General features: G+C 40.3%; 1 protein-coding gene across 5 annotated transcripts in view; it reads left to right on the top strand.

Annotated features, from left to right (window-relative positions):
- Window positions 1-17,821, top strand: part of LOC122995548 (serine/threonine-protein kinase DCLK1-like) — a 47,804-nt gene extending 29,983 nt beyond the window's left edge. For 3 of the 5 annotated variants that reach the window (XM_044370849.1, XM_044370850.1, XM_044370851.1), the window contains 12 exons: window positions 695-789; window positions 8,686-8,767; window positions 9,737-9,909; window positions 10,023-10,142; window positions 11,437-11,583; window positions 12,829-12,962; window positions 13,068-13,145; window positions 13,269-13,365; window positions 13,495-13,575; window positions 13,697-13,810; window positions 14,071-14,144; window positions 15,378-15,542. In XM_044370849.1, the coding sequence (XP_044226784.1) occupies window positions 695-789; window positions 8,686-8,767; window positions 9,737-9,909; window positions 10,023-10,142; window positions 11,437-11,583; window positions 12,829-12,962; window positions 13,068-13,145; window positions 13,269-13,365; window positions 13,495-13,575; window positions 13,697-13,810; window positions 14,071-14,144; window positions 15,378-15,435 (1,253 nt within the window). In that variant the 3' untranslated portion in view covers window positions 15,436-15,542. Of the gene's footprint in view, window positions 1-694; window positions 790-884; window positions 5,064-8,685; window positions 8,768-9,736; window positions 9,910-10,022; window positions 10,143-11,436; window positions 11,584-12,828; window positions 12,963-13,067; window positions 13,146-13,268; window positions 13,366-13,494; window positions 13,576-13,696; window positions 13,811-14,070; window positions 14,145-15,377 lie in introns of those variants that run through there. The other 2 variants (XM_044370853.1, XM_044370852.1) reach the window with 2 other exon arrangements.
- Window positions 17,822-24,740: the final 6,919 nt, after the last annotated feature.

Here is a 24,740-nt window from a genome sequence, read left to right as displayed (position 1 = left end):
AATCTCTGTCAAGGAGTTGATTCATCTAACAGCTGTATTTTATGATTACTGCAGTTTTATAGATCATTTAAGGCTACCTTGAGTTGACTTGAGGTGAAGCCAAGAGACAATAATCCATGTTTTCAGTATTTTTGATGCTTGACCGCACACAGGATCCGGGTGCATGTGTTAGTTAATCTAATGTTCTTGTTTAATGAGGTTATGCCGCTGGGTTTTTGCTGTGCTGCAGCTGGAAAAGTAGACCGAGCTGAGGTCAGAAGTGCATTGAATTCGAGGATCTGGTTGAAAATGAGGACAGCCTGGTGTTGTGTATGTTGTCTTCCAGCCATGCACATGGAACATGATGTAATTATTGGGTGGACATATGTTTTAAGGGCTCAGGTGTAACTGGCTTGTTTCAGAGAGAACAGGATTTGTATTTTGGCTAAAGTAAAAAGCAAAAAAGAGCAATGTGGACTTCAGTGCTCTTTTCTATTTTCTCTTACTCCTCCGCTTCTCCTCCTCCTCCTCTGCCTCATTCATGTGAATGGATGGATGCTGAGGGCGGAAGTGTGGGCAGCTACTAGACACTCAGAAATATAACAGTTTTAGAAAACATACATTTAAAGGATTGTCTATTTCAATATTTCACTCCTCTTCGGTCTTACTCCTCTCATCCACCCTGCTCCATTTTCTATCTCTTTTCTTCCTCCAGTGAATGGGACACCGGCCAGTCAGCTGTCCACTCCTCATTCGGGAAAATCTCCCAGTCCCTCCCCGACCAGCCCGGGCAGCCTCAACCAACGTCGGGTAAGACCAGAATACACAGACACACATACACACACACACGCACACAAAACATTTAGTGACACTAAATCTATAACACATTCCTTCTATGTTCTCAGGAAAAGGACAAAGCCGTGACTGAGCATAGGCCGACTACATCTTAGAGTCGCTAGAAACCGAAGAAACCACAACATCCCAACATCTTTAGTGTCTCAGAGGGGGGCGGGGCGTTGACCTTTGACCTCACGCAGTGCTGATCTGGGATTCTGAGAATTGCAGGCTCATGTTAGGATCCTCTAAATGTTACAACTCTTATATCCAGTGTTGATAGTTTTCAAGGGCATTTCCTCCTTTCATGCTGATACTTTGTCATGTTCCAACATATGCTGACCCATAGCTCCTTGATCCTCATGGAGAACTCTTATCTGTCTCTGGTAGCTAAGCTATCACTGACTTTTAGAGATGACCTGATCTGTCAATTTGTGCAATATCTGATTTAAAGATGAGACTGATGATTGGCTTTGTGAGCGGCCCGCTCCAATCTTCCAAGCGGTTTTTATTCTGCTAAAATTGGTCTGCATCCTCTGTTAGCCACCAAGCAGTGTGTTGCATTTTAGTATCTTTTTGCAAAAAAAGAGACCCAATCAGAACCTATTGTTGATCTAAGATTGCTTTTATTTATCAAGTCATGTCTTTTTGTACATGTACTTTTGTGCAAACAATTCAGAAAATATGTTTTATACTAGCAAATCAGATTATTTCAGGCATTATTCTTTTTGTCAAGTATTCAGTGCTTGGCCTGAGTTATAAAAAAAATCCCATTCAAACTCCCAAACTAAGAATAATAATCTGTTTTCTATAGCTAACTGGGGAGAAAGAGGATCTGAGATGCAAACTCACTATGTACACTGTAAAGCTCGTTACTGTAGAGAAAATACTACTGTGCAGAGGGGGAGCATGCAACTCAAATGGAAAACCTTGAATTCCACATTAGAGAGGCTGAGTTCATGTACGGTGTGTGTGTATGTGTGTGTGTGTGTGTGTGTTCAAGATCAAGTAGTATCAAGTATTCGTTAATCCAGTCCTTGACAGAGATGATGGTGAGCTTTTAATATCGGTCTCAATCCCAATCAGACCCTCGTTTCTCAAAGCAGCTTTTTTAATTTGTAGCTCTAAGCCTGCTGCTGATTGACTTCCCTCATAAACAAACACTCACACGCTCAGCTCACCTCAAGCTTCTTACAGTCACAGGCAGACACAGCAGTATATTTGAACCTGTCATGTGTTCATATGGGCTGCCTCTTGCATGTCTCTTGTGTTTTGTCACACATACTCGCTGAAACCTGCAGCATCTAACGCATTCATATATTCATACACTCATGTGCAGCTATGATTTATCTTGTAATTATTTAGCTATTTATTGGTGCATTCACAAAGCTTTTTTTTTGTAGGAAGAAAAGGCACATGGTTGGAGTCAATACCACAAATATAGGACATAGGCGTGTATGGCTTTGTGTACGAGTGGCTGTATACACTAAAAACCAAGAATCAAGATTTAATTTCTTGGGCTCAGTAGCTTCGGTCTTGTGCTACATTTAATGTGCAAGGAAAAATAAATGGATGTTGAAGGGTCTGACCCAGTGACGAGGTTATATCGATGCGATATGAAGGTCAGCCAGGGAAACAGAAACAGATCAGATTTGGGTTGTTAACAGAACAAGGTGCATCAGACCCTCTTCAGTCATTGGTAATGGAAGTGGGTCACTGTAGATTGCAGTGTTGAAAAGGAAAGAAGTGGGGAAGTGCACACACATTTATAAACTCCCTCTTTCTCTCTGTCCACTTCCCTCTGAATGAATAAATGTGGGGCAGATAACGTAGACAATTACAGTGCTCCCTTTCTGCTGCTCTGTTCTTTCCTCCTAGATCTTTTCTGCATTTTCAGAACGAGATCCTGAAAAGTCAAAGAGGTGAAGGTGGAGTAACCAGATGTAAAAAGAAACAGATTTATTGCCCCATCTGCTCCAAAATGCCTGTCATTTCGCTTCTAAATTCTCATCAAACATTAGCCTTCACACTGACTTTTTTGGGATTAAATTCTAGTTTTACAGAACACAGAACGGCAAGGGATTATTCCAGTCTTTGACACTGGAATAAAAATCTTGACACCCTATACTAAGCCTGCAATGGCTTGGCTGGAAGGAAGGGAGGAAGCCTCACAGCCCATTATCTCTCTTCTCCACGCTGCAGCTTCACACTCTTCAGCTATATTACAATGTAATTCTCTCCCCCCCACTTCTTACTTTTTCTATCCGCCCTGCTAGCGATTCTCCCTCTGTCCCTTCCCTCACTTCATCTTCCACCCATCCCCATCCCCCCTTCTTCCCCATATGAAAAGGTATTAATTTCACAGAGAGAAATTATATTCCATCATTTCCCTTGTAGATCAATTCTAAGCTTCTTTTAAGGAGAGGGCGCCAAGTTTCTAGCACTATATTTGCACATTTTTGCTCCTTTTGTGTCACCTCTGTCTAAACATGCCTGAATATTCATAAGTATGGCGTACACACATTCAAATCCTTGGCGATCATCCTCACACTTGAAAGACATAACTCGTGTCAGAAATGACCCTTTTCCTTAAAATACATCTATATTTTTAAAAAATCACAGTTTAAAATGAAAATTCAGCTAATAAAGTCATGAAAGTTGCCATGAATCTATTTTCCTAAGCATCCACAGAGCCTTAGTGACCTACTACGAGGACTGCGTTTAAACAATTCACCTCGCTGGACCCTACATTTAAACTCTTAAAGGCACTTTGCTGCCTGAAGTAGGTTGCTCACACAGCTCAGTCCATCATAACCTATTTCCTCGAGCAGAATATACAGACATAGTATTGCGCCATGCCTTTTTCCCTTTCGCTTTCACACATACATGACTGCAAGCAGAAAGACATTACATTTTCGCAGAAAATATGCACAGAATCACTTACACGTTCATGTATGCTTCAGAAAAAAAAACACTTTTATACATGAAATCGCCATTTGCACACTGGCGGTAGACAGCAGCTCGATGCGGACTTGCACGTGTTATGTTTTATACGTTTGGTGCACGCTAGAGTGACCCATTTTCATGAATTGACAACAGAAGCATGAAAGAGTGGTCTACATTCATGAGGTCATCCATCTCCTTTTAGTCCTTTCAGGGCAACCCGCCTCACTAAGAGCACCATAGTTTTCTAAATTTATATCGGTTTAATATTTAACCTACAACCACATGCAGAAACACAGTCTTTTCTATTAATATCTGTCAATATAAATTGAATGAGATAGCAAGGTCACTGCTTTTCTCTGTATGTTGACGCCATTAGATGTTAAAAACACAGACAGGGAAATAAATCACTAAAAAAAACAGACAATACACAGAGAGTAGTGACAGACAGATTGAAGACGAGGCAAACAGAGGGGTTATGATGCCAATGCAACAGCTGTGATACAGTCAGGTGGCTGACTGTGTGAGTGTACGAGAGGAAGAAAGTGCTAATTGTCACCTACATCCTCCTCTCACCATTGACTCATCTGTGTTCATCATCCATTGAATTGCATGCTCCATCTCTCATTCTTATCCATATTTTGTGTTGGGTGATTCATAATTAAATTATGTGTATGAGTGTGTGTGTGTGTGTGTGTGTGTGTGTGTGTGTGTGTGTGTGAGAGAGAGAGAGACACACAGAGAGCAGACTAAAGAAAAAAAGTGTGTATTTTGAACTTAATTATTGTCTCATCTCATCCATGTGAGTGTGTTGTAACTTAAGATTGTATTTGTTATTTGGATGTATTATATTTCTTATTTCATGTTGTGTTGATGTCATTAGAATGGCTTGTCCAGTTTCTGTTTCTATACCTGCCAAAAGAAACTGGCGGCATCGCATGGGAAAACTGCAGGTGTTTGGTTGAAGTCACTTTCCTACCCAACAAAAAAATCCTTTAAATTGGTCACAGATAATTCAAATCCGGCTCGTATTTACATATCTTTAATGCATCTAAACGTTGGTGACATCAGATTTTTGCAGGGTGTTTTAAGTTTTTTTCTTGCACTCCCATTTACATACATAAAAGATATGTAAATAATCGCCTGTGTGCTTGACTCACAGGCAAGTCATCTGCATATTGTGATTTTTCCCATGTAAGGCTGCCAGCTCTTCTCGGCTCGTTCATTTCTGTTTGTATTTTCTTTGCTTGATGTATTAATTTCCATTTGTTGATGTCATCATTAAATTCAATGTCATTTCATTTTCATTTTGTGTTCTTTTTTTTCCCCCCCTCATGCTCCTCATTTCATCTCAACAAAGTGTCTGTTCATCATGTTCCTCACGTATCAACAAATACAGAGATCAGAGAGGATTAGTATGATGATGGTGATGATTGTCTTCATATACTTACTTATCAACGGTGCTGTTTTGTTAAACTTACTTCTGTATCCTGCAGAGGAGAGATTACAACACAAACGCAGTCCCACAGGTGCGTTAATCTCCCTGTCCCGTTGCTTCTATTCTGGATTGGGTTTTTTTTTAGGAGTGCCCAAGTCACCCTCGCATTTTTAAATTTTCCCTGAAGCATTTAATCACATTCCTGTGATTCCCCAGGATTGCAGTCCATAAGGATTGATGATTACATTGGTGATTAGAAAACTTCCCCCCGTGTCCAACTGGCAGAGCAGAAAGACTGAATCCCCAAACAGTGCTGATCTCTTCTGATGAGAGTCAAACAGATTAGGTTTCCTCTCTGTCTAGACACCAAAATATGAGCAAAGAAATATTATCTCCTGTACCTCGTGTTCTTATGAGAGGCAGAGTAGCAACTTGGGACAAAACAAAGTATCCTGTTTCTATCATGTCATATTAGATTTTGCCCACAAAAGCAAATACTAATAAATCCTGCCTTTTTGCTGGATATTGCGTGACAGCCAAAGTGACAAGAAATGCTGCCGGAGAAGAGGTTTAGCTCTTCCCAGCCTGAGGGACAGAGAGGAAGAAGGCTTTAGGATGTGTCTTGTAATCAGATTCACACAGGGGGCATTGAGGACAAGCCTAGCATTACACTTAAGTTGGTTATGTAAATGCACAGTGCATTTTTAATGCTGCATTCTACAGCTGACAGACTTCCTTTTTAACCATAGAGTCAAGCATTATTTGCGCTGCTCCACATCCGCCTTCGAGATGATACTCTATGTTTTAGGTTAATCATGGACATCCTGTTTAATTCATATTCATGTACTGATCAGTATTCAGATGCTGAGTGTTGCCCTTGCGGGTTTGAAGAGCAGTGGCTGCAGCCGTGATGCAAAAGGTTTGTCAGTGTGTTTTTTAGCCTTGTGAGTCATAGCCAGAGCAAAAAATATAGAGATGTAGAGTTAGGAATAGTCGACGTTGTGTTGTGCAATAGGGAGAAAGCTGGATGGTCTAACAATAACAAGACAGTTCTTGCCTTTCTTGCCAAATCTAATGATCAATATCAACCAGACCAGACTCCATACGTCTTTCTTCTTGTCTCTTCATTTCGCTTTCTCCGTCTCTCGTTCTTTCTCTCTCTCTGTTTCTCACTCTGTCTGTCACTCCATCTGTCTGATAGTTTTTTTCACACAGGAAAGAAAGACACAATGTTCATAGAAGGTTGAATCCACCTCCCAGCCCGCAGACAGGAAATGGCCATATATAGGCTTCTGTCTCCACACTGGAAGTCTCATAAGCTGCCTCTCTCCTCTCTGAGCAGTTTCCATAGCAACAGCATTTTGTTTCCCTCGGTGGCAGGAAGAGAGATAGGAGTTCAAAATGAGAAAGCGAGCAGAGGACAGAGCTAGATGTGAGATAAGGGCACAGGAGAGGTAAATATACCAATGAGAAAATAAAAAGAGCAGAAGAAGGATGTTTTGCAGATAAAGCGCAGGAGGGTCATTGGTTTTACGGGTATTAAGTAGGATTTCTTGTTCTGGGACGAGTGCCCGACCAAAAACAATGTTACATAAACCAAATTCAGCCTGACTCACAGCTAAATTCACCTGGGTGGCTTTCAGGTCGCAGCAGAAGAGATGAGTAAAAGAGCTGACAGCTATTCGAGCAGAGATATAGGACAGCTCAGCTCTGTAAATAGTTTTCAGATCTGAGTCTTTACGATGGGTGGCCTTTTCTCTCTCTGCCAGACAGTGTCACAGTCTGACTGGACACCACACAAATTAGTGGTTCACATGAGGTGAGATGTTGAAATCAGAGAATGAAAAAAATACTTTTATTTCATGCACAGACCTTTTTCTTCAGACTATAGCCAAGATAAGTTCCCAGCAAATATTTTTTACATTGAATAGAACCCACTTTGTTACACAACATCTGATTTAATGTGACAGCTTCAAATGCCGTTTCAAGAAGTTTTGTTTCATGAACTTTTACCATGAAATAATAATGCATCGCTGAATTTCTACACTTGTTTCACTCTGTTTGCAGCCTATTTCAAATGCTGGCTGGGTTATTATCATAATCCCTCATCCATTAATTCATCAAGACTGTTTAGATCTCATCTCTGCCAAGCAGTCAGGCCTAATTGATGTGTGATTTATACTATGTGATATGAGGGAACTTCAAAAATACACCTGCGCTGAATTGAGAGATGAAAGGGAAAACCAACATCTAGCCGACATCAATTAGAGCTGGTCACCAACTCTATTTGGGTTCAACGTTTCAAACAGATTGCACACTGAAATGGGCTCATGCATCACACATAGCGCAGACATAGCACAGTATAAACTGCATGTTAATAATTCACAGCAGCCAGGGGGCTCCGCTTATATTTTAGAGAAATTGTAACAAGGTCCACTCCCATCACTGGCTACTGGCTGCATGTGCCAGTTGCATCTGTGGGGTTTATTCCAGCATTGGAAACCCCCCAAACCCCCCAAAGATCCGTCACTGCTGTGTCCTCAGAGGTGACTGTGAGAGTCTTTGATAGAGGGATTTGAGCTGAGAGGAGGAGAGGGACAGAGAAATGGAGAGAGGAGACGATTTAGGAAAGTGGAAAGCCAGAATAAGAACAAAGGAAGTATAATCCAAAAGTCCAAATCAAGTATTTGAAGCCGACAAATAATCTTGGATGAGAACAGAGAGACAGATTGGAGTAGGGAAAGCGCAGAAAAAAACGAGAGCAGCAGATTCTCATTTACAGTCCCATCTAGATCCTCGCTCCACCGTCCTTGTTGCTTCCATGACAACCAGACAGGAGGTTACAAGGTGGAGGGCGTAATGAGTTTTTGTCTTTAGATAGATGCAGACGCTGCATCTCAGCTGCTCTCTTCCCCCTTAATGACCTCCTACTTACCAATTCAGATGAAAGGCAGTATTCATCCACCTTTATTAGTGTCACCAAAACCTGTGTTTTCATGCTTTATTAAAGGTAGTAGTGGGAAGTGAAAGCAAGGTGCAATGAAACAGCAATTATTTCAAGCTCTGTGAATGGAGAGGAGCTCATTGGGATGCGCGCGTCTGTCCAATGTGGACACACACACAGAAACACACACACACAGGTGGTTGGTGAATAAGTAACCGCTCTATATTCAGCTCACAGGCTTAAGTAAATCTGCTGCGGCTCTTTTCGTGAGCATGATGTACCAGCACAATACAACAGAGAGGCACCCAAACACAAAAACAGACTTAGGGATGTTTTGAGGATGAATTGCACAATGTCCCTTTGTCTATTTTTGGACATGTGTATTTGTTTCAGCTGGGTTTGTGGCTCATGGGGCTGTTTCATTGTATTATGTTGAGTGAGAAGCAGATTACAAAGCATTTGAGGTAATACTGTAAAACTACAGATTGAAATAACCCTTTCCCCTCTTGACATCTGGCTCTCTGTGTACCTCTCTCCCTCTCTGCAGGGGTCCCAGGGTTCTTCCACCTCTCTGTCTTCCGCCAAAGTTTCCAGCTCAGTGGAAGATAGCAACGGACTGGTTACTGAAGGTGAGGAAAGTTAGCGTTTACAAGAACGTCCCCTCCGATCCGTCAGTGAGCAAAGGCGATGTACTTGCAAATATCATGCATGTCTGAATCATGTTCATGACCTTTGATGCATCTCTTTTCTCTCTCTCTCTCGCTGCTATCTCGACTGTCTCTGTCTAGTTCCTCTGATTTGTACATCCTGTTCTCAGCACCTCGTTTTCTCACACCTTTCCCCACCCCGGGCGTCTTATTTCACACCTCTGACTCTATAAAACTTAGTAACACGACAAACTTTGATGTGCTGGTAAATCTTATGAAGGTTGGCAAACTATGAGTTGGTGACATCATGAAGGAAAAAAAGCCACTCATCTGAACTAAAGAAATACCTATAAATCTCTATTAAGATCAGTCAGGGAAATATTATCTGACATTTTCAACTGATTTTATTTACTCAGGTAGTCTCAAATGTCATGAATCAATTAATGAATTAATATTAAAATGAACATTTATTTGCATTTTGATTCACCACTTGGTTTCACATATACTTTCCCATTTGCCAGCTGTATCATTTACAGAGCACTCTGCAGAGCCTTAGTGTGACAAAATGTCAACCATTGGATGTAATAAGAGCCCTCACTGGCACTGAAACTTAATTAAAAAAAGATTCATATATGATAATGGTTCTACATTTAAATCTGTTTTTAATTATCTAGATGTTTTAGTATCTGTGTATCTGTATTTATTGAAGTTTTTTGGTCCCTTTACAATTGCTTCTAGTTTTATTCATTTATTCATTATTCATTTAAGTATTATTTATTTGTTAATTGTTTTATAAATCTCACCTTTTTGTTATACTGTAGTTGTTCAGCCTGTGCTATAGCCCTTTTCAAGGCTCTGTACTTACCTGTCTGTATACATGGAACTGAACTGAACAAGCATAAACTTCTTGAGTCTCTCAGTGGCTCTAAACGTCATGCTTCCTCCCTGCAGCCGAGGTTCTAGTCGATGAGGTTCCAGCTGTGCCGTCCTACATATCGGACCGCTACAAGGTGGGACGCATGTTGGGTGACGGGAACTTTGCAGTCGTCCGGGAGTGTGTGGAGCACTCCACAGGACGGGAGTACGCTCTGAAGATCATCAACAAGGGCAAATGCAGAGGCAAGGTAAACAGTGAAAAGAGTACCGCAAGAAGATACCCAACTTAAAAATGACATTACTTCTTCTTTAATTATTCTGTTTCTGTTGGCTTTAAAATCTAATTCAATTCTTATTCCAGGAGCACATGATCCAGAACGAGGTGGCCATCCTCCGCAGGGTCAAACATCCAAATATTGTCCTGCTTATAGAGGAGGTGGACACTTACAATGAGCTCTATCTGGTCATGGAGCTGGTCAAGGTGTGTGTTCATGTTTGTATACTGTAATTATAGGTTTATTTTATGTGTTTATGCGTCATCTGCTCTGCTTAAGGACAGGCTGACAGATTTTTCCCAAACTCAGATAACAGATAGATATATTCTCTATGTATGATGGCATCATTATCTCCAATTTGATAGCACCAAAGAGGAGCAGGGAGGCAGAAACTGTGACAGACACAGAGCAGCGCCATTCAACCGGTAAAGCAAATGATGAATTCCAACCAGTCACACAATGCAGGATGGAGAGAATCGGTCTGTGGCCTGGAGCGCTCGTGTGTTCACATTCTTCATTCTCTCTTGCTCTCTGAGTCAAGAAATGTTTGTGCATAATTCAGGAGCCAGGAATGTGATCCATCTGTTCGTGTTGCGGCGTAGAGTACTACAGAATGTAGATGAGAGGCAATCTGTGGGAGAAACGTACGTGTGAGCGTGCCCAAAGTAGGAGGATCGAGAGGAGGCTGTGTGTATGAATGAGGCACTTCAAGAATGACAGGGACTGAGAGAGGGAGAGACAGATGAATGCATTGGAAGGGGAGGCAGTATGATACACAATATAGTCACAAGTATGGTGTCCATATAGTTGTATGTTATTTTGCCTGGTGCTGTTTTTGGTCCCGAAGCTCCAGTCAAGGAAAGGCATTTTGCGGAAGGTCCTTTCCTGTATCAAAATGACAGAATGAGACCCATAATGAAATGTTTGCATTGGTTAATGAGCTGTGGTGTCTGACAGCTCTCATATTTAAATAACTGCTGCTGTGCAGGTTGGAGGCTGACAGTGTGTTTGAGTCTATGCAGAGAGAGAGAGGGAGAGAGAGAGAGAGAGAGAGAGAGAGAGAGATTCAGCCCTATATGTCCCACTTAGTCCACTCAGGGAGAGAGAGACACAGAGAGAGAGCGAGAAGAGAGAGAGGTGAGAGGAGGGTGAGATTCAGACAGAATGAAAAATACGAGAAACCGAGACAGACAAAAGCCTGAGAGAAAAAGAGAAAAGGGTGAATTAAAGGGAGGGAAAATTAAAATGAAAAGGAAATATTAAAGACAGAGGGAGGAGATGTTTCAACCAAGATGTGGAATGAGAACACAGTATACCCCCGCAGCTGCTGAATAGATGAAAACCCCTCGCAACTAAATCAACTTTTTTTTTTTTAGCTGAAAACTATTCTCAGCTGAAAAAAGATGAGCAACTGTGGAAATTAATCTGTCAGGTTATGTGTGAGAAAACGCCAAACTAACTCCTGTGACAACCCACCCATCCATCATGATTTGTCCACAGGGCGGAGATCTGTTCGACGCCATCACCTCTGCCAACAGATACACTGAGAGAGACGCCAGCGGCATGCTCTACAATCTGGCCAACGCCATCAAATACCTCCACAGCCTCAACATTGTGCACAGAGACATCAAACCAGAAAACCTGCTGGTGAGTTCACACAAAGTGGGTCTTTACTGCATGCATCTGTATACATGGTCATATAACTTGCCGCAGTGTAGACTCCCTCTTCCTCTCGTTTTTCCTCCCTCCTTTCTGAATGAACAGTGAACTAATATCACTCTCACAGAGAGAGATGACTCATCCTTGCTGCCCTCACTTCTCCTGCACACTCCTTCTCTAGCTTCCCTCGTTCGTGCTTTCTCTCTCTCTTTCTCCCTTCTGTCGACCTCCTAGTTGTCCCCTCGTCCTCTTCCTCCAACTGCTGTTCTTAATCCCCTCCTTTGCCCTTTCTACCACCCTGAGTAACCCCGTACAAGCCATAGTCGGGGCAAGACTTACAAATATACCACTCCAGACATTGTTGAGTGGCCTCTTGTTCCACATTCACCCCTGCTGACCTCAGATGGGTTCCCAGCTTCTTTTTTTCTGTGTTTCTGTTACTCCGTCTCCACGTCTTTGCTTTCCACCTGTTTCAGTTAAATAAGCAGTGCTAAATAGGTTGAGTGGGCTGCCAAAAGAGTGATGCTTACACTTCTAAGTGCTGCTGCTTTGTCAGCTATCTTCACAAAGATGTGCTCTTTCTTTAATGTCAAATGTCCTGATGTGGAGATTTAGCATGAATACACGTAGCAGGTGGACAAAATAACAAGAGCATCTTTACTGAACTATGTATGGAAGCAAATACAATAGCTGAACAATAAATACGACCTCCATGAAGTATTGTCAGAAAGGAATTTGTGCAACTTTATGGTCATTTTTAAGATCATTTTTTTGAAGTTATATTATAAAGTGCTACATAATATTTTTTCCCACCGCCTGTTGCATACACATACCAGTGAGACTGGTGAATGTTAATCTCTTGAAGTGTGGATTAGATTAAAGTCTCTATGTGTAGGATTTGAACATTTCCAACTGCATCAATCTGCATCAATCTTCCCCAACAAAATTTATGCCACCAGAATAATTTGAAAGATACTATAATCACATACAATTCTACACATAGAGGCTTTAGATTATTTACACACACACACACACACACCTTATGGGAGACTTTGCATTACACACACGCAAATGCGGCAAGATTTACAACCATTGTTTATTCAGCTGCAGACAGAGGAGTTGTTTATACTACACACAGTCTTGATTATGCTCATCTCATTGCAGCTCTTTAAGACCCAACACTCAACAGCATTTGTTGTATGTGTCTGTATGTATTTTCTCATGTGCCTATAGGTGTATGAGCATGCAGACGGCAGCAAAAGCCTGAAGCTGGGAGACTTTGGTTTGGCAACTGTGGTGGACGGACCCCTCTACACTGTCTGCGGGACCCCGACATATGTAGCACCTGAAATCATTGCAGAAACAGGGTAAGTGCAACAGTAGCTGACTTTAGGTTACTCTGTATGTTTACAATAACCATCTTTTTCTCCATATTTTGCTTTAATTAATCTTATTTCTTTGTCTTTGCGCAGGTACGGCCTTAAGGTGGACATCTGGGCAGCTGGTGTCATCACCTACATCCTGCTGTGTGGTTTTCCACCGTTCCGAGGGTAAGCTCCATGAAATCCCACCATCACTTTTGTTTGTCTGAGTCCCCCTAATGGTTGTCAATAATAATGCATCAGTGTCTTATTTATATGGACACATTCATGTGGAAATGTTTTGTTTTGCAGGAGCAGTGACGATCAAGAAGTGCTTTTTGATCAGATACTAATGGGACAACTAGAATTTCCTCTACCGTACTGGGACAATGTGTCAGATACAGCCAAGGTGAATATCAGCATCTGTTTGTTGTGTTTGTAGTGTGAGCTGGATCCAGTCACACGTTGGTGGGAATTTCTTTATGTTCACCTTATATGGAGGGGATAAAAACTCAACAATGTTTACTTGCTGCTGCAGGAGCTGATCCGATCCATGCTGGAGGTGGAGGTGGATCAGAGATACACTGCCCTCCAGGTGCTAGAGCACCCTTGGGTCACTGTAAGTACAGTGTTAATTAAGCTTATTGAGCTTCCTGTATGTTTCCAGTTGAAATATTTTCCCATGAAAATGTCTATTTTTAACCCTCCTCTCCTCCACTCTTCTTCCATGCACGATACAGGATGAGGGTCTATGTGAAAATGATCACCAGTTGTCAGTAGCAGGGAAGATAAAGAAGCACTTCAACACCAGTCCGAAGGTCAACGACACCACTGCAGGAGTGTCAGTCATTTCTGTAAGTCACTACCTTTATAAACTACAGTACCCATAAACCAACTGGTCTGAGGGATTGATTGATTCATCTGAAGCTGTAGCTTTTTGTTTAACTGGTTTTTACAGAAGTCTACGATAGTTTTCTGCAATTTTCTTTTCAGTTCTCCGCCTCTGACAGACAGACAGATACAACTTTTTCAATTAAGTTTGTGTCTTTTGGTATTTCTTTATTCAATTGAACTGGTGTTTAGATTGATTTTGCTGGTTTCTCTTTGTGCTCAGTTGGATGACAGCTTTTCTATGCAGAGATCTGGGTCGTTGGATTTCTACCAGCACCCGGCCATGTACTGGATAAGGTACGCAGGTTTCCATAGAGACACAAACCCGCAAGAAATCAAAACAATCCAAAATAGTGTCTCTGACATTGATGTCTCCCCTCCTCCCGTCTCTTCGCACCGCCCTGCTGACTGGCTGCTGCTGTGCTGCTTTGACAGCTTTATGTTGTCCCTGCTCTGTGGTCTTTGTTCTTTGGCTTTTTGCTTCTTTCCTTTCATCCCTCGCTCGCTGTGAACACAGATTTCATACAGCACATGCATCTCTTGTCATCTGTCTAAAGCCTTGTCCTCTACGTTGTGTCGCTGTATATCACTGTCTCCTGGATTTTGGAGCGTATGAATAAGGAAGTGCAAGTTACCCTGAAAATTACCCTTGTAAATGTTTCTCCATTTTCTATAAAAGCCATTTCTTTGAAAACTAAGCAAAAAAATTGAGATTTTCACAAAGTAACAGTTTGTTCACACGATTTCTTTGTGAATGCTGCCTTCCCAAAGAAATAACCCTCTTCCTGTGTTTGTTGCATTGATTTTCAGTGATTTTTATTTATTTATTTATTTATTTGCCTGATGTGATGCTCCCCACCTGGCTGCCTCTACTAATACCACGGCTTGCTATTCAGCTCCTGTTGTGTGACTTTATCCATTATGGATTATGATCCATTATGATTCATGGAGGACCAGGAGGTTCATGGTTTTAAAGGTTAAAGCCTTTTATCGGTTGATATTCAAAGTAATTGGACACAGACAAGAGGAATTGATTAACAAGAGACTTGATTAAATTAATAACAAACAAATAAATAATGCATGAATAAACACAACAATTGAATGCATTAATCTAGCATTTAAAGGTCGTAAATAGATCTATCTACCTAGGAATAATAAAATAAAGCACTTAATATAATTAATAATACATTAATGAATACCAACATTTGGTGAAACAAACAAACAAACAAAATGACTCAAATTTTTCCCATAAAAAAATAGAAGTTTGGAGGTAGAAACAATAAAATAGATTTATGATCAGAATGAAAAATGTAAATATAAAAATTATTTTAAAACGTTGATGTTGAATTGCTTCATTTACATTTTTACGTTTGTTAATCCGTCTTCTGACTGTCCAATTAAATATCAATGAATCACTTAGTAAATGTGTGCAGGGCTCTCCTGGTCCTTCATGCTAGATTAGATCCGCTGTGCTGCTGGATATCTGCATCAAAGGATTTAATAATGTTGTTCTCTTGCTCCCACATTCAGGCCACCCCTCTTGATAAGGAGGGGCAGGTTCTCAGACGAGGACGCCACCCGGATGTGAAGCCGCTGCCTTTGCAGATGATGCAGACAGTGACAACGCTAACATCATCAACAACAAAAAGACTTTGGGCGGAGCCTCCCAGTTGCCTCCCCAGCCTGCCCGTGGCCCCTCCCTCTCTGACCCCTGACACTTGCTCTGACCCTTCCCCAAACCCCAGCCTCCCATCTGACTCTGATGACATCTCCATCAGCTCAGCCAGTACCGTCTGCTCCCCCAGCTCGCCCTTCTAGAAAGGAGGCGGAGGGGAGGAGGGGGAGGAGGAAGTGAGGAGGGAAAAAAATCCTCATCCAGCTCCTCCCTCAATATGGAGGAGGAGGAGGAGGAGACGTACGCTTCCCCACACTCTCCTGTCTAGGGTCTACAGGGGAAAACTGTAAAGGGAAAAACAAAAAAGTTGAATCAGAGAGAACTTTCTGCTCTCCTGAATCCATCTTTCCAAACCAGGAGGAGAGATCGATCAAAGGGTGGATAGAGGACAAAGAGGGTAGAGAGATTGGGAGAGAGACTTCAGAGGCAACAAGAAACAGGGATCACAAGGCAGAGGGAAAAGGCAGAATGAGGTGAAAGACTTTTGTTTATTTTTAACGTTCTCTCATCTGAGCACATGTTGCAGACCTCAAGGAGCAAAAAAGGGGCGACAGTGTTGTTCACCCTTCAGTGATGATCTGGGCTCGACATGGAAACTTCCTTATGGTGGAACAGCTCTACAAGGCAATATGAGAATATGGACCAATGTTCATGTTTTATTGAACCTTATTTATTCATTCTTTATTCACTGCATTTTTTATATGTATTTCCCTTTTTCATAAAGGGTATGTTTTTGTTTGACTTGTCCTAAGAGCTTGGTGTAATGAGAATAATGGAAAAGTGTGTAGAAGTAGAGCTCAGAAACTTTGCAGTAGGCTACCGTGGACTTGATGAATAGTGGGGAAATGAGAGCTACAGTATGTAGAGGAAAAGTTTTTTCTTACAAAATGTGTGTTCATTGAAAAGGGGAAAGAAAATTGACAGAAATCGATCAAAGAAAGCACTTGTGCTATAATTCTGTGCTCCACACAGTTTGGGCATTGCCTTGCTGTAATGTTGGATTGCAGTATTACAGTTTACACTTTACACAGACTGCTATTTAGACAATAATGGTGCATTTGATTGCTCCTTGTAATTTTGTTAACCGCTTCATTCGATCTTGAAACACAAAATTCTGCAGCATTCAGGTGCTTGTGTAGCAAACTCAACTCATTTTTTCCTCAACATTTTACAACCATTCTTGATATTTTGTGATGCTCATGTACACACATGGAGCCTTGTTTACATTTTTTTTCCAACTTTAAAGGCATATTTCACCTACATATTCCAGCAGTAAAGAAATATATAATTGTTGCAGCCCAGGTGTACCACTTGTATGGGTTTGGGGAAATATTTTAGATGGTAAATGTATACATTTAACAGCTTATGAGTGGCCTATTTGCACAAAGTACTGCAGTTAAGGTGCAGTCAAACAGGTCTGAGAGGAAGACAGTATGGATATCGGAGAACCAGCAGCAGTACAGTGGAGGAGGATTTATTTCAGCTCTGTACAAGTCTATCTGAAACCTCATTCATAGCTTCATTTTCTCAGATGAAAGCATGACAGACATACAGTAGCCTATTCTTATAAAAACAGTTTAGTGATGAAGTATTGTTTATATGTTATGTAAATAACATAATTTTATTTATTTTGATAGTTCACAATACAGTATATTTCTTTACTAGTAGTAAGTCTATGAGAACTTAAAAAAAAACAATCAGTCCTACATGTGTATCAGTCAGCAAAGAAAAATAATAACCTAGAGGAGATCATCAGGTCGAAATGAAACAATACAGTTTTGTTGAAGATGTTTCACCTGTCACTATTTCAACCTGCTGTTGAAGCACCTGGATGAATGAGATGCATCTACACAGACAGAAGAGAGGAAGACGCCACCTTTGCTTCTTGCTAGAAAACTGGGAATGATGTCACTTCCTTTGCAAAAGCAACCAGTTTCCAGTAACTGATGTAAGATAAAAAAAAAACAGGAGAAGCCAGAGGAGTGACAGAAATGCAGAGTAATTTCAAGTTTTGGCAGATGATCTCCCTGCAGTCGTCACACGTGTCTGTAAGTTTCTGTATTTAGCATATTCTCATTATCACACACATACAGTAATGTGCCGCCATATTGACCTGATCAATATGAATTAGCCGTGCTGCTGAAATCCACACACTACAGCACATGGGCACATGTGGTTTACCAAAGTGCTCTCACAGCTGCACCACAATATTACAATCTGTTGCAATACCAATACCTGTACCTCTGTTCAACAATGGTCTATCAATACTAATAGTAATAATTAAAATATGTTTCAAAAACTAATTGTCTGTGTCTTTCATAGAGCTTAAGTGTGATTTCTATGTTGTGTTCCCATTCCTATTACATTCAGAGGGTGCGCTGTTAGATTTTGAAACTTCAGCCTGTAGAGTTCAGTGACTTTGCAGTCCAGTTGCAGAATTACTGGATTACCAAAAATGCAGTGAAACATGAGGCTTTGTTTGCTATTATTAACTGTTATCTGCTGGAGTGACACTTGATTAGAAGAGTACTCGATATGTTGTTATGAATCCCACAACAGTTGTGGTCAGAGATGTGTATTTTGTGTACTTGACATGGCAGGTGCACAGGTGGGATGATAGAATAGAGGGACTTTATCAGGCCAATTTATTCAAGCAAATTTACTTTTGGCTTTACAGTGACATAAAAATAAATAAATAAAATCAGGACAGCACAATGTACAGTTCAGCTTCAAGTACATCAGTTATAAAAGATGGACAGGTAATATCTGAAGAAACTGGGAAGTCACATGTGGCATCAACAATAGTAATAACAATGTTTCTCCCCCTATATCCTATAAGGTCTTCCAGATGGGAGCTTGCAAGTTCAATGAAAAAAGAATATAAAACTCTTCACAGTGTGCTTCACAGGTTTCTGCCTGTTACAGAGCAAATGCAGCATCTCAGACAGCTGCCTCTGTGCTTTCCTTGTGATTTTACCAGCCATATTCCCAGACCTTGACAGTTTATTTCTATTCTTACCTGCAGGAACGGGAGATATCTTAGGTCTGAACACTTTGGTAACTGTAAAATATATCTGCCTGTAGAAAAGCTGTCCAACTTTCTCAGATGTTGCATAACTTTCAACTTTCTGAGATGCTGTACGTCTCAAATATTTTTGAAGAGTATCGTCTTTCCGGTGCCTGGCAGCCTAAAGAACATGCACGCCCTGTGCCTGTTGGCTGAATAACTACTGAACAACAGCAGATAGGTCACCTAGCTGATAATTGATCGTTTTGGTCCAAAGTTATAACAGAGTAATTCAGATTTATCACTATAATGATGAATAATAATGAAAAGACAATCCTTGTTGGTGTTTATTGAGCTTCATTTTTGAATTGGTGGTTTTGGCATAATCTGGATTGTGACTGGATCAGAATAGCAAGGAGTAGTGGTGGGATGTCTGAGGATGAAGATATGGATCTTCAATGAACAAGAATTGTGAGTGATAGGAAAGGAGCAAGAAGGAAGGAAAAGAACAGTAACCTGGTGATGTCAGGCAAACGGGCACTCTAAGATGTTGAGGAAAGATGTGATGTACATTAAAAAAACTAATGACGGAAGAGTTTAAGATCATTCTTAAATTTAAAGCAGTACATGAAATATTGCCTGTAAGTCCATGCCTTAACAAATGGATTGAGGAAAGCACTTGGAGATATCGAAATGGCTAAGTTGTTAAAGGTGCAGTGTGTAGAATTTAGCGGCATCTAGCAGAATGGAATATAATATTCTTATGTATGCTTTAATTAGTTTTTAATCACCTGAAAAAGAGAATAGTTGTGTTTTCATTACCTTAGGATGAACCCTTTGTATCTACATAGGAAGCTGTTCCTCTTCCATGGAGGCCGCCATGTTGCACCGCCATGTTTCTACAGTAGCCCAGAATGGACAAACCAAACACTGGGTCTAGAGAGGGCCTTCTGCGTTTTTCGCAAGTTTCGTGGCCACTGTAGGTTCCCCTACACACTTGGAAGGGGAGGAGAGGGGTGGGGTATTCAGTTGGATGCAATCTGCAACCTCACCGCTAGATGTCACTAAATCCTACACACTGGTCCTTTAAGAGATGGCAGTTTGTTGGTGAAGTGCAAAAATGCTGAACAGAGAAATAATGTGCTTAAACTTCAAACAGTATGTAAAAAAGAAATAGCAGAAAGAACAACAATTGGTGAGAGAAGCAGAGTTAGGGGAATGATATTGGGATTTTCCCTGGGAGAAAACGTGGAAGTGGAAATGCTTAAAGGAGGAACAATAACAGGAATTAGACAGCTGCAGGCATTCAGGAATGGTGAAAAAGGTGACAGTCCATCAGTATTTCTGGAATTCAAAGATGAAGTTCTTCCTGGAAAGGTGATGGTTAGATATATGAGCTTTAATGTAAGAGCATATGTTCCTCCTCCTCTCAGATGCTTTAAATGTCAGAGATATGGCCACACTGCTAGTGTGTGCAAGGGAAAGCAGATATGTGGAAGATGTGGAAGAGAACAAGCTTATGGAGCATGTTGGAGTAATAGTACAGTAAAATGTTGCAACTGTGGGGGAAATCACACATCAGCCTAGGAGGATGCACAGTGAGAAAACAGGCAGAAGATTGTGGATAATGGAAAAAGAAATTGAAGTATGATCCAAAGTAAGGAAGCAAGCTCAGGGTTAGGACTGTCACATAACTACCAAACAGGAATCACAATGGACTGATGAGTCCTGTTTCTAGCCTATTATCAACTGCTCAGAGAAAGCAAATACCAAAACAGAAAAAAATCAAAATTATAGTGAAGGCAGGAACAAAGTTCTTGAACATTGTTGTGGAAATTTCTGTAATAAGTATGGATTATAAAACAGAGATACTTCTTTCAGAGTTTTAATTCTCACCTTGTGCACAAAGTGGGACCACCAGCCACTGTGAGCTAATGGACCGAGAACAGAGCTGAGCACCTCCGTTTTATAGCTTCATACTCACATCCTAGAATAGCAGTTAAGAATAGCACAACAGACGTTGTGTTAAAGCTATCAGGAGAATATCACATGATGCCATAAGACACATTGGACAGGGGACTCCTCCAGGGGCCCCAAGTCTCGTGCTTCAGTTTACCTACTGTATGCCGGAGTTTTCTCTATACTCATTATTAAAGCAACCTCACCATATGACAAACATATGAGGCTTCTATACAATGAATCTCCTATAGGAAACTCTCAAAACAACTTACACATTGTAGAATATAAGAATGCATCTGTTAAAGCATGATTATCAGAAAGCAGAATTAATCTATAGGTTCATTGTCTCAGACTCATAGGCGCTGATCACATGAAACCCATACTGCAAAGTAAAAGGTCAGAACACAATTCACTTCTGCAATCTTGCTGTGGTTTCACAAATCTACATTAAAACATATTAATGTTAAAACATTAATACATATTGCATACATAAAGTCAAATATGTGAGAAGTCAACATTTCAGTCACAACATGAAAGGCTTGTCTTGAGAAAAAAATACATGCAGATCTTAATCAAGGAGAAGGAACCTCAGAGGGAAGTCCTCAAATTATCCCATAATGTTTATACTTCAGTGCAATGCTAGAAGTCTGATTGCAAATGAACAGGAGTTTAAAGGATATATCAATACACTGAATACAAAACCAGATGTTATATACATACAGGAAACATGGCTCAAACCAGCTCTAGATTTTATTATTCAAGGATATTCTAGCGTACGCAAAGATGGAACCAGTGGAAATGGCGGACGGTGTGTAATATTTATCAGACAAGGAGTAAAATATAGACAACTAACAGTACAAGAGTTAGAATGAATAGTTATCGACATATGGACCAAAGAAAATAATAAATTTCTATAACCCATGCAAACAATTAGAGAAAGAAAAATTAGAATCAATTTCGGAACATTGTAGAGGGAAAGTAATCTGGTGTGGAGACGTCACTGCACACATGGCGGGACCAAGAAGATTCAAATGGAGAAACTATAGAAGATATAATGTATGAAAAGGAGTTGGTGCGTTTAAATGATGGTTCAGATACCAGGGTGAATTTGGTGAGGGGTAGAGAATCAGCAGTTGATCTCATATTGGTATCACAATCTTTGGCTGGAATAAGTGGTTGGAAGGTATTGAAAGGAAGCACTGCAGGTAGTCATCACAATCCAATATCTGTTAATAAAGGAATGGCAAGTGATGTGGAACAGGATAAAAGAAAAGGGAGATGGAAATTCAGGAAGCAGATTGGAGCAAATTTAAAATATTAAGTGAGGGGAAAATTGAAAGTTGTAAATATGAATTAGTCAGTTAATGACTTGAATTCTGAAATCAGTAGAATTATATTAGGAGCACAGAAAGAGTTGATCAAAGTCAAAGTTAGTTCCATGGTGGACACAAGAATACACTAAAGCAATACAAATTGAAATAAGGCTTTCAAAGTTTTTGAAAAAAAAAAAAAAAACCCAAAACATTTTGATTAATTTTAAAGAGAAAGCAGGCAGCAGTGGGGAATATAATTAAGAGGGCTAAAAGAGAGTAATGGAGGAAATATTGTGATTCATTAGGTAGAAATGCACCATTAGAAAGAGTTTGGGGTATGATTAAAAGAATGTCTGGTAATAGGAAAGAATATGGATATCCTATAATGAAAGATGGTGGACATATGATAATAGATGATAAGAACAAAGCAGAATTAGTGGCACAGACTTTTGTTAAAGTACATAGTATAGAAAATTTGAATAATGAGGAAAAAAGGAGGGAGAGAAGGAACAATAGAGAGAAACATAGAAGCACTGCAGGATGAAAAGCAATATGGAAATACAATTAATATGTTTTCAATGACAGAATTGAATAATATGTTAAAGAAATATGGAAAGACAACTCAAGGGAAAGATCAAAGAAGCCATTTTATGTTAAATAATCTTAGTGATAGGAGTAAAGAAGTATTATTAAAATTGTATAATAAGATATGGGAAGTGGGATCCTTCCCCACTCAGGGATAATTATAGATTATTTCCACTATCTGTAAACCAGGTAAAGATCCAAGCTTGGCAGAAAGTTTTGGACCGATAGCTCTATCATCTCATGTAGGCCAAAAATGACTATTGAAAGGTTAGTTTATTGTTTAGAAATTGAAGTAGAAATAAAATGTTACCAAAGTGGATTTAGGAAAGGAGGAAGCACTATAGATCCTGCTCTGTGTTTAGAACACGAAATTAGGAAAGCTCGTTAACAAAGAATGTAGTGGCTGTTTTTTTTGTCATATGACATGATGTGGAAAGAGGGATTAATAGTCAAGTTGCATCAATTGGAAATAAGAGAAAAAATGTAAAGATGGAATCAAAGTTTTTAACTGATAGGATGATCTCAGTAAGAAGAAGGAGAAGATTTTAGTGGGAATTATTTAGTTGAAAATGGATCCCCTCAAGGTAGTATAATAAGTCCAATATTGCTTTCAATTAAGATAAATGAAATGTTTAGTAATGTAGATAGATCTGTTGGGGTCTCATTTTCAGATGATGGGAAAGTAGATTTTTTTTTACGAAAACAAAAATTGATAATTGAATCAATCCTAAACTATATGGAGAAAACTTAGAAGGAGTAGATTGTTTTAAGTACTTGGGGATTTGGTTTGACAAGAAGCTCATTTGAAAAACACATCTTGGAAAAATATAGTGGGAAAATGTAAAAACATACTGAATATAATTAGATGTTTGAGCAGCAGAGAGTGGGGAGCAAAAGGTCTCCTATGTGTATATTGGTTTAATCAGGTCAATTTTTGATTATGGATGTATAATCTATGAATCACCATCAAAGACATTATTGAAAAAAAGTTGGACACAATCCAGTATTGAGTTTTGAGACTGTGCTGTGGGGCCATATAAACTACTCCTGGTAGTTAAGGTCAATGAGATAAGAATAGCTGATAAAATGTTAAGCCCCACTGTGCCATTCTCTATTGTCCCACCATGGACCCTAGAAGCAGCAAAGGTCGATTTAAACCTGTTAAAGAAGGAAAAAGGAAAAAAAATACGGGCAAAAATGAAGTTCGGAAATACGTCAAAGGAAATTATTCAGAATATGTTAAAGTATATATAGTTGATGTCTAAAACATTGGACAATAGAGTAGGGATAGCATTTATCATTCAAAAATCACATGTAATATCAAGTAGAAGGGTTAGTGATGACTTAGCAGTATATACAAGGAGTCAAACCGATCATAGTTTTGATGGGTTCTGATTCCAGTAGTGCACTAACAAGTATTAAATACATGCAATCGGATACAAGGCATGACATAGTCCTTGACATAGCTTAAACAATATTCAGAATTAAGGAATAGAAATTAAATTCATGTGGATTCCTGCACATATTGGTGTAGATGGAAATTAGCTGGCAGATAAATATGCAAAGGGGGCAACGAGAAAAGGAGAAATAGGTATGGTTGTAAATTATAGCAAGGCTGAGGTTAAAAGTATAATCAAAACCGAAATGAAAAGGAAATGGCAGGAAGAGTGGGATAGAAGAAATAAGGGCCAGTACTACTACAGCATCCAAGGAAGAGTAGGAGAAATGAGAGGAAGCAATAGAAATAGAAAGGAGGAGGACTGTCACGGTGGAGTGCAGGCAGGTGGACCCAGGTGCAGACAATAGGGGCAGGCAGGAATGGTTCAGTGAGTTTATTGGCAAAAGAGAAGATTAAAAAGCTCACAGGCATGGGTGGGAAGTCCAAACAGTAGTTTCATAAAGTCCACAGAGCAGGGATGAAACGGGGAAAAGTCCAGACAGGCAGGCAAGCAGGTGCAGATATGACACAGGTTGAGGATTCAGAAGACAGACACTCAAAAGCAATATGACAACTACAACGATCTGACAGGGGAACAAAGGGTCGATCCAGTATAAGTTGTGAGTGTCTGATGAGGGAATGAGTTGGCGGAGTAGGCCAGGTAGGTGCAAGACTGATGAGAAGTGGGAACAGGTGTGTAGATGGGGGAGAAGAGGGAAGTCTGAGGGCATCTGGTGGACAGCTTGAGGACGGCAGGTCTGGGGAATTGGAGGAAAGCACATGGCCTAGGAGAAGTGAGCAGCCCTGCAGAGGGCTGGGGATGAAAGCGTGTGGCTGCAGAGAGGGACTGAAGAGCAGATTGCGACAAGGACGTTATATCAAGGATGAGGTTTGGTCACACCGGTCTGAACAGTAC

This window comes from Thunnus albacares, chromosome 13 (genome assembly GCF_914725855.1).
Source record: "Thunnus albacares chromosome 13, fThuAlb1.1, whole genome shotgun sequence".
NCBI classification, from domain to species: domain Eukaryota; kingdom Metazoa; phylum Chordata; class Actinopteri; order Scombriformes; family Scombridae; genus Thunnus; species Thunnus albacares.
The sequence above is the reverse complement of the archived record's forward strand: the minus strand, read 5'-3'. Positions and strand labels throughout refer to the sequence as shown.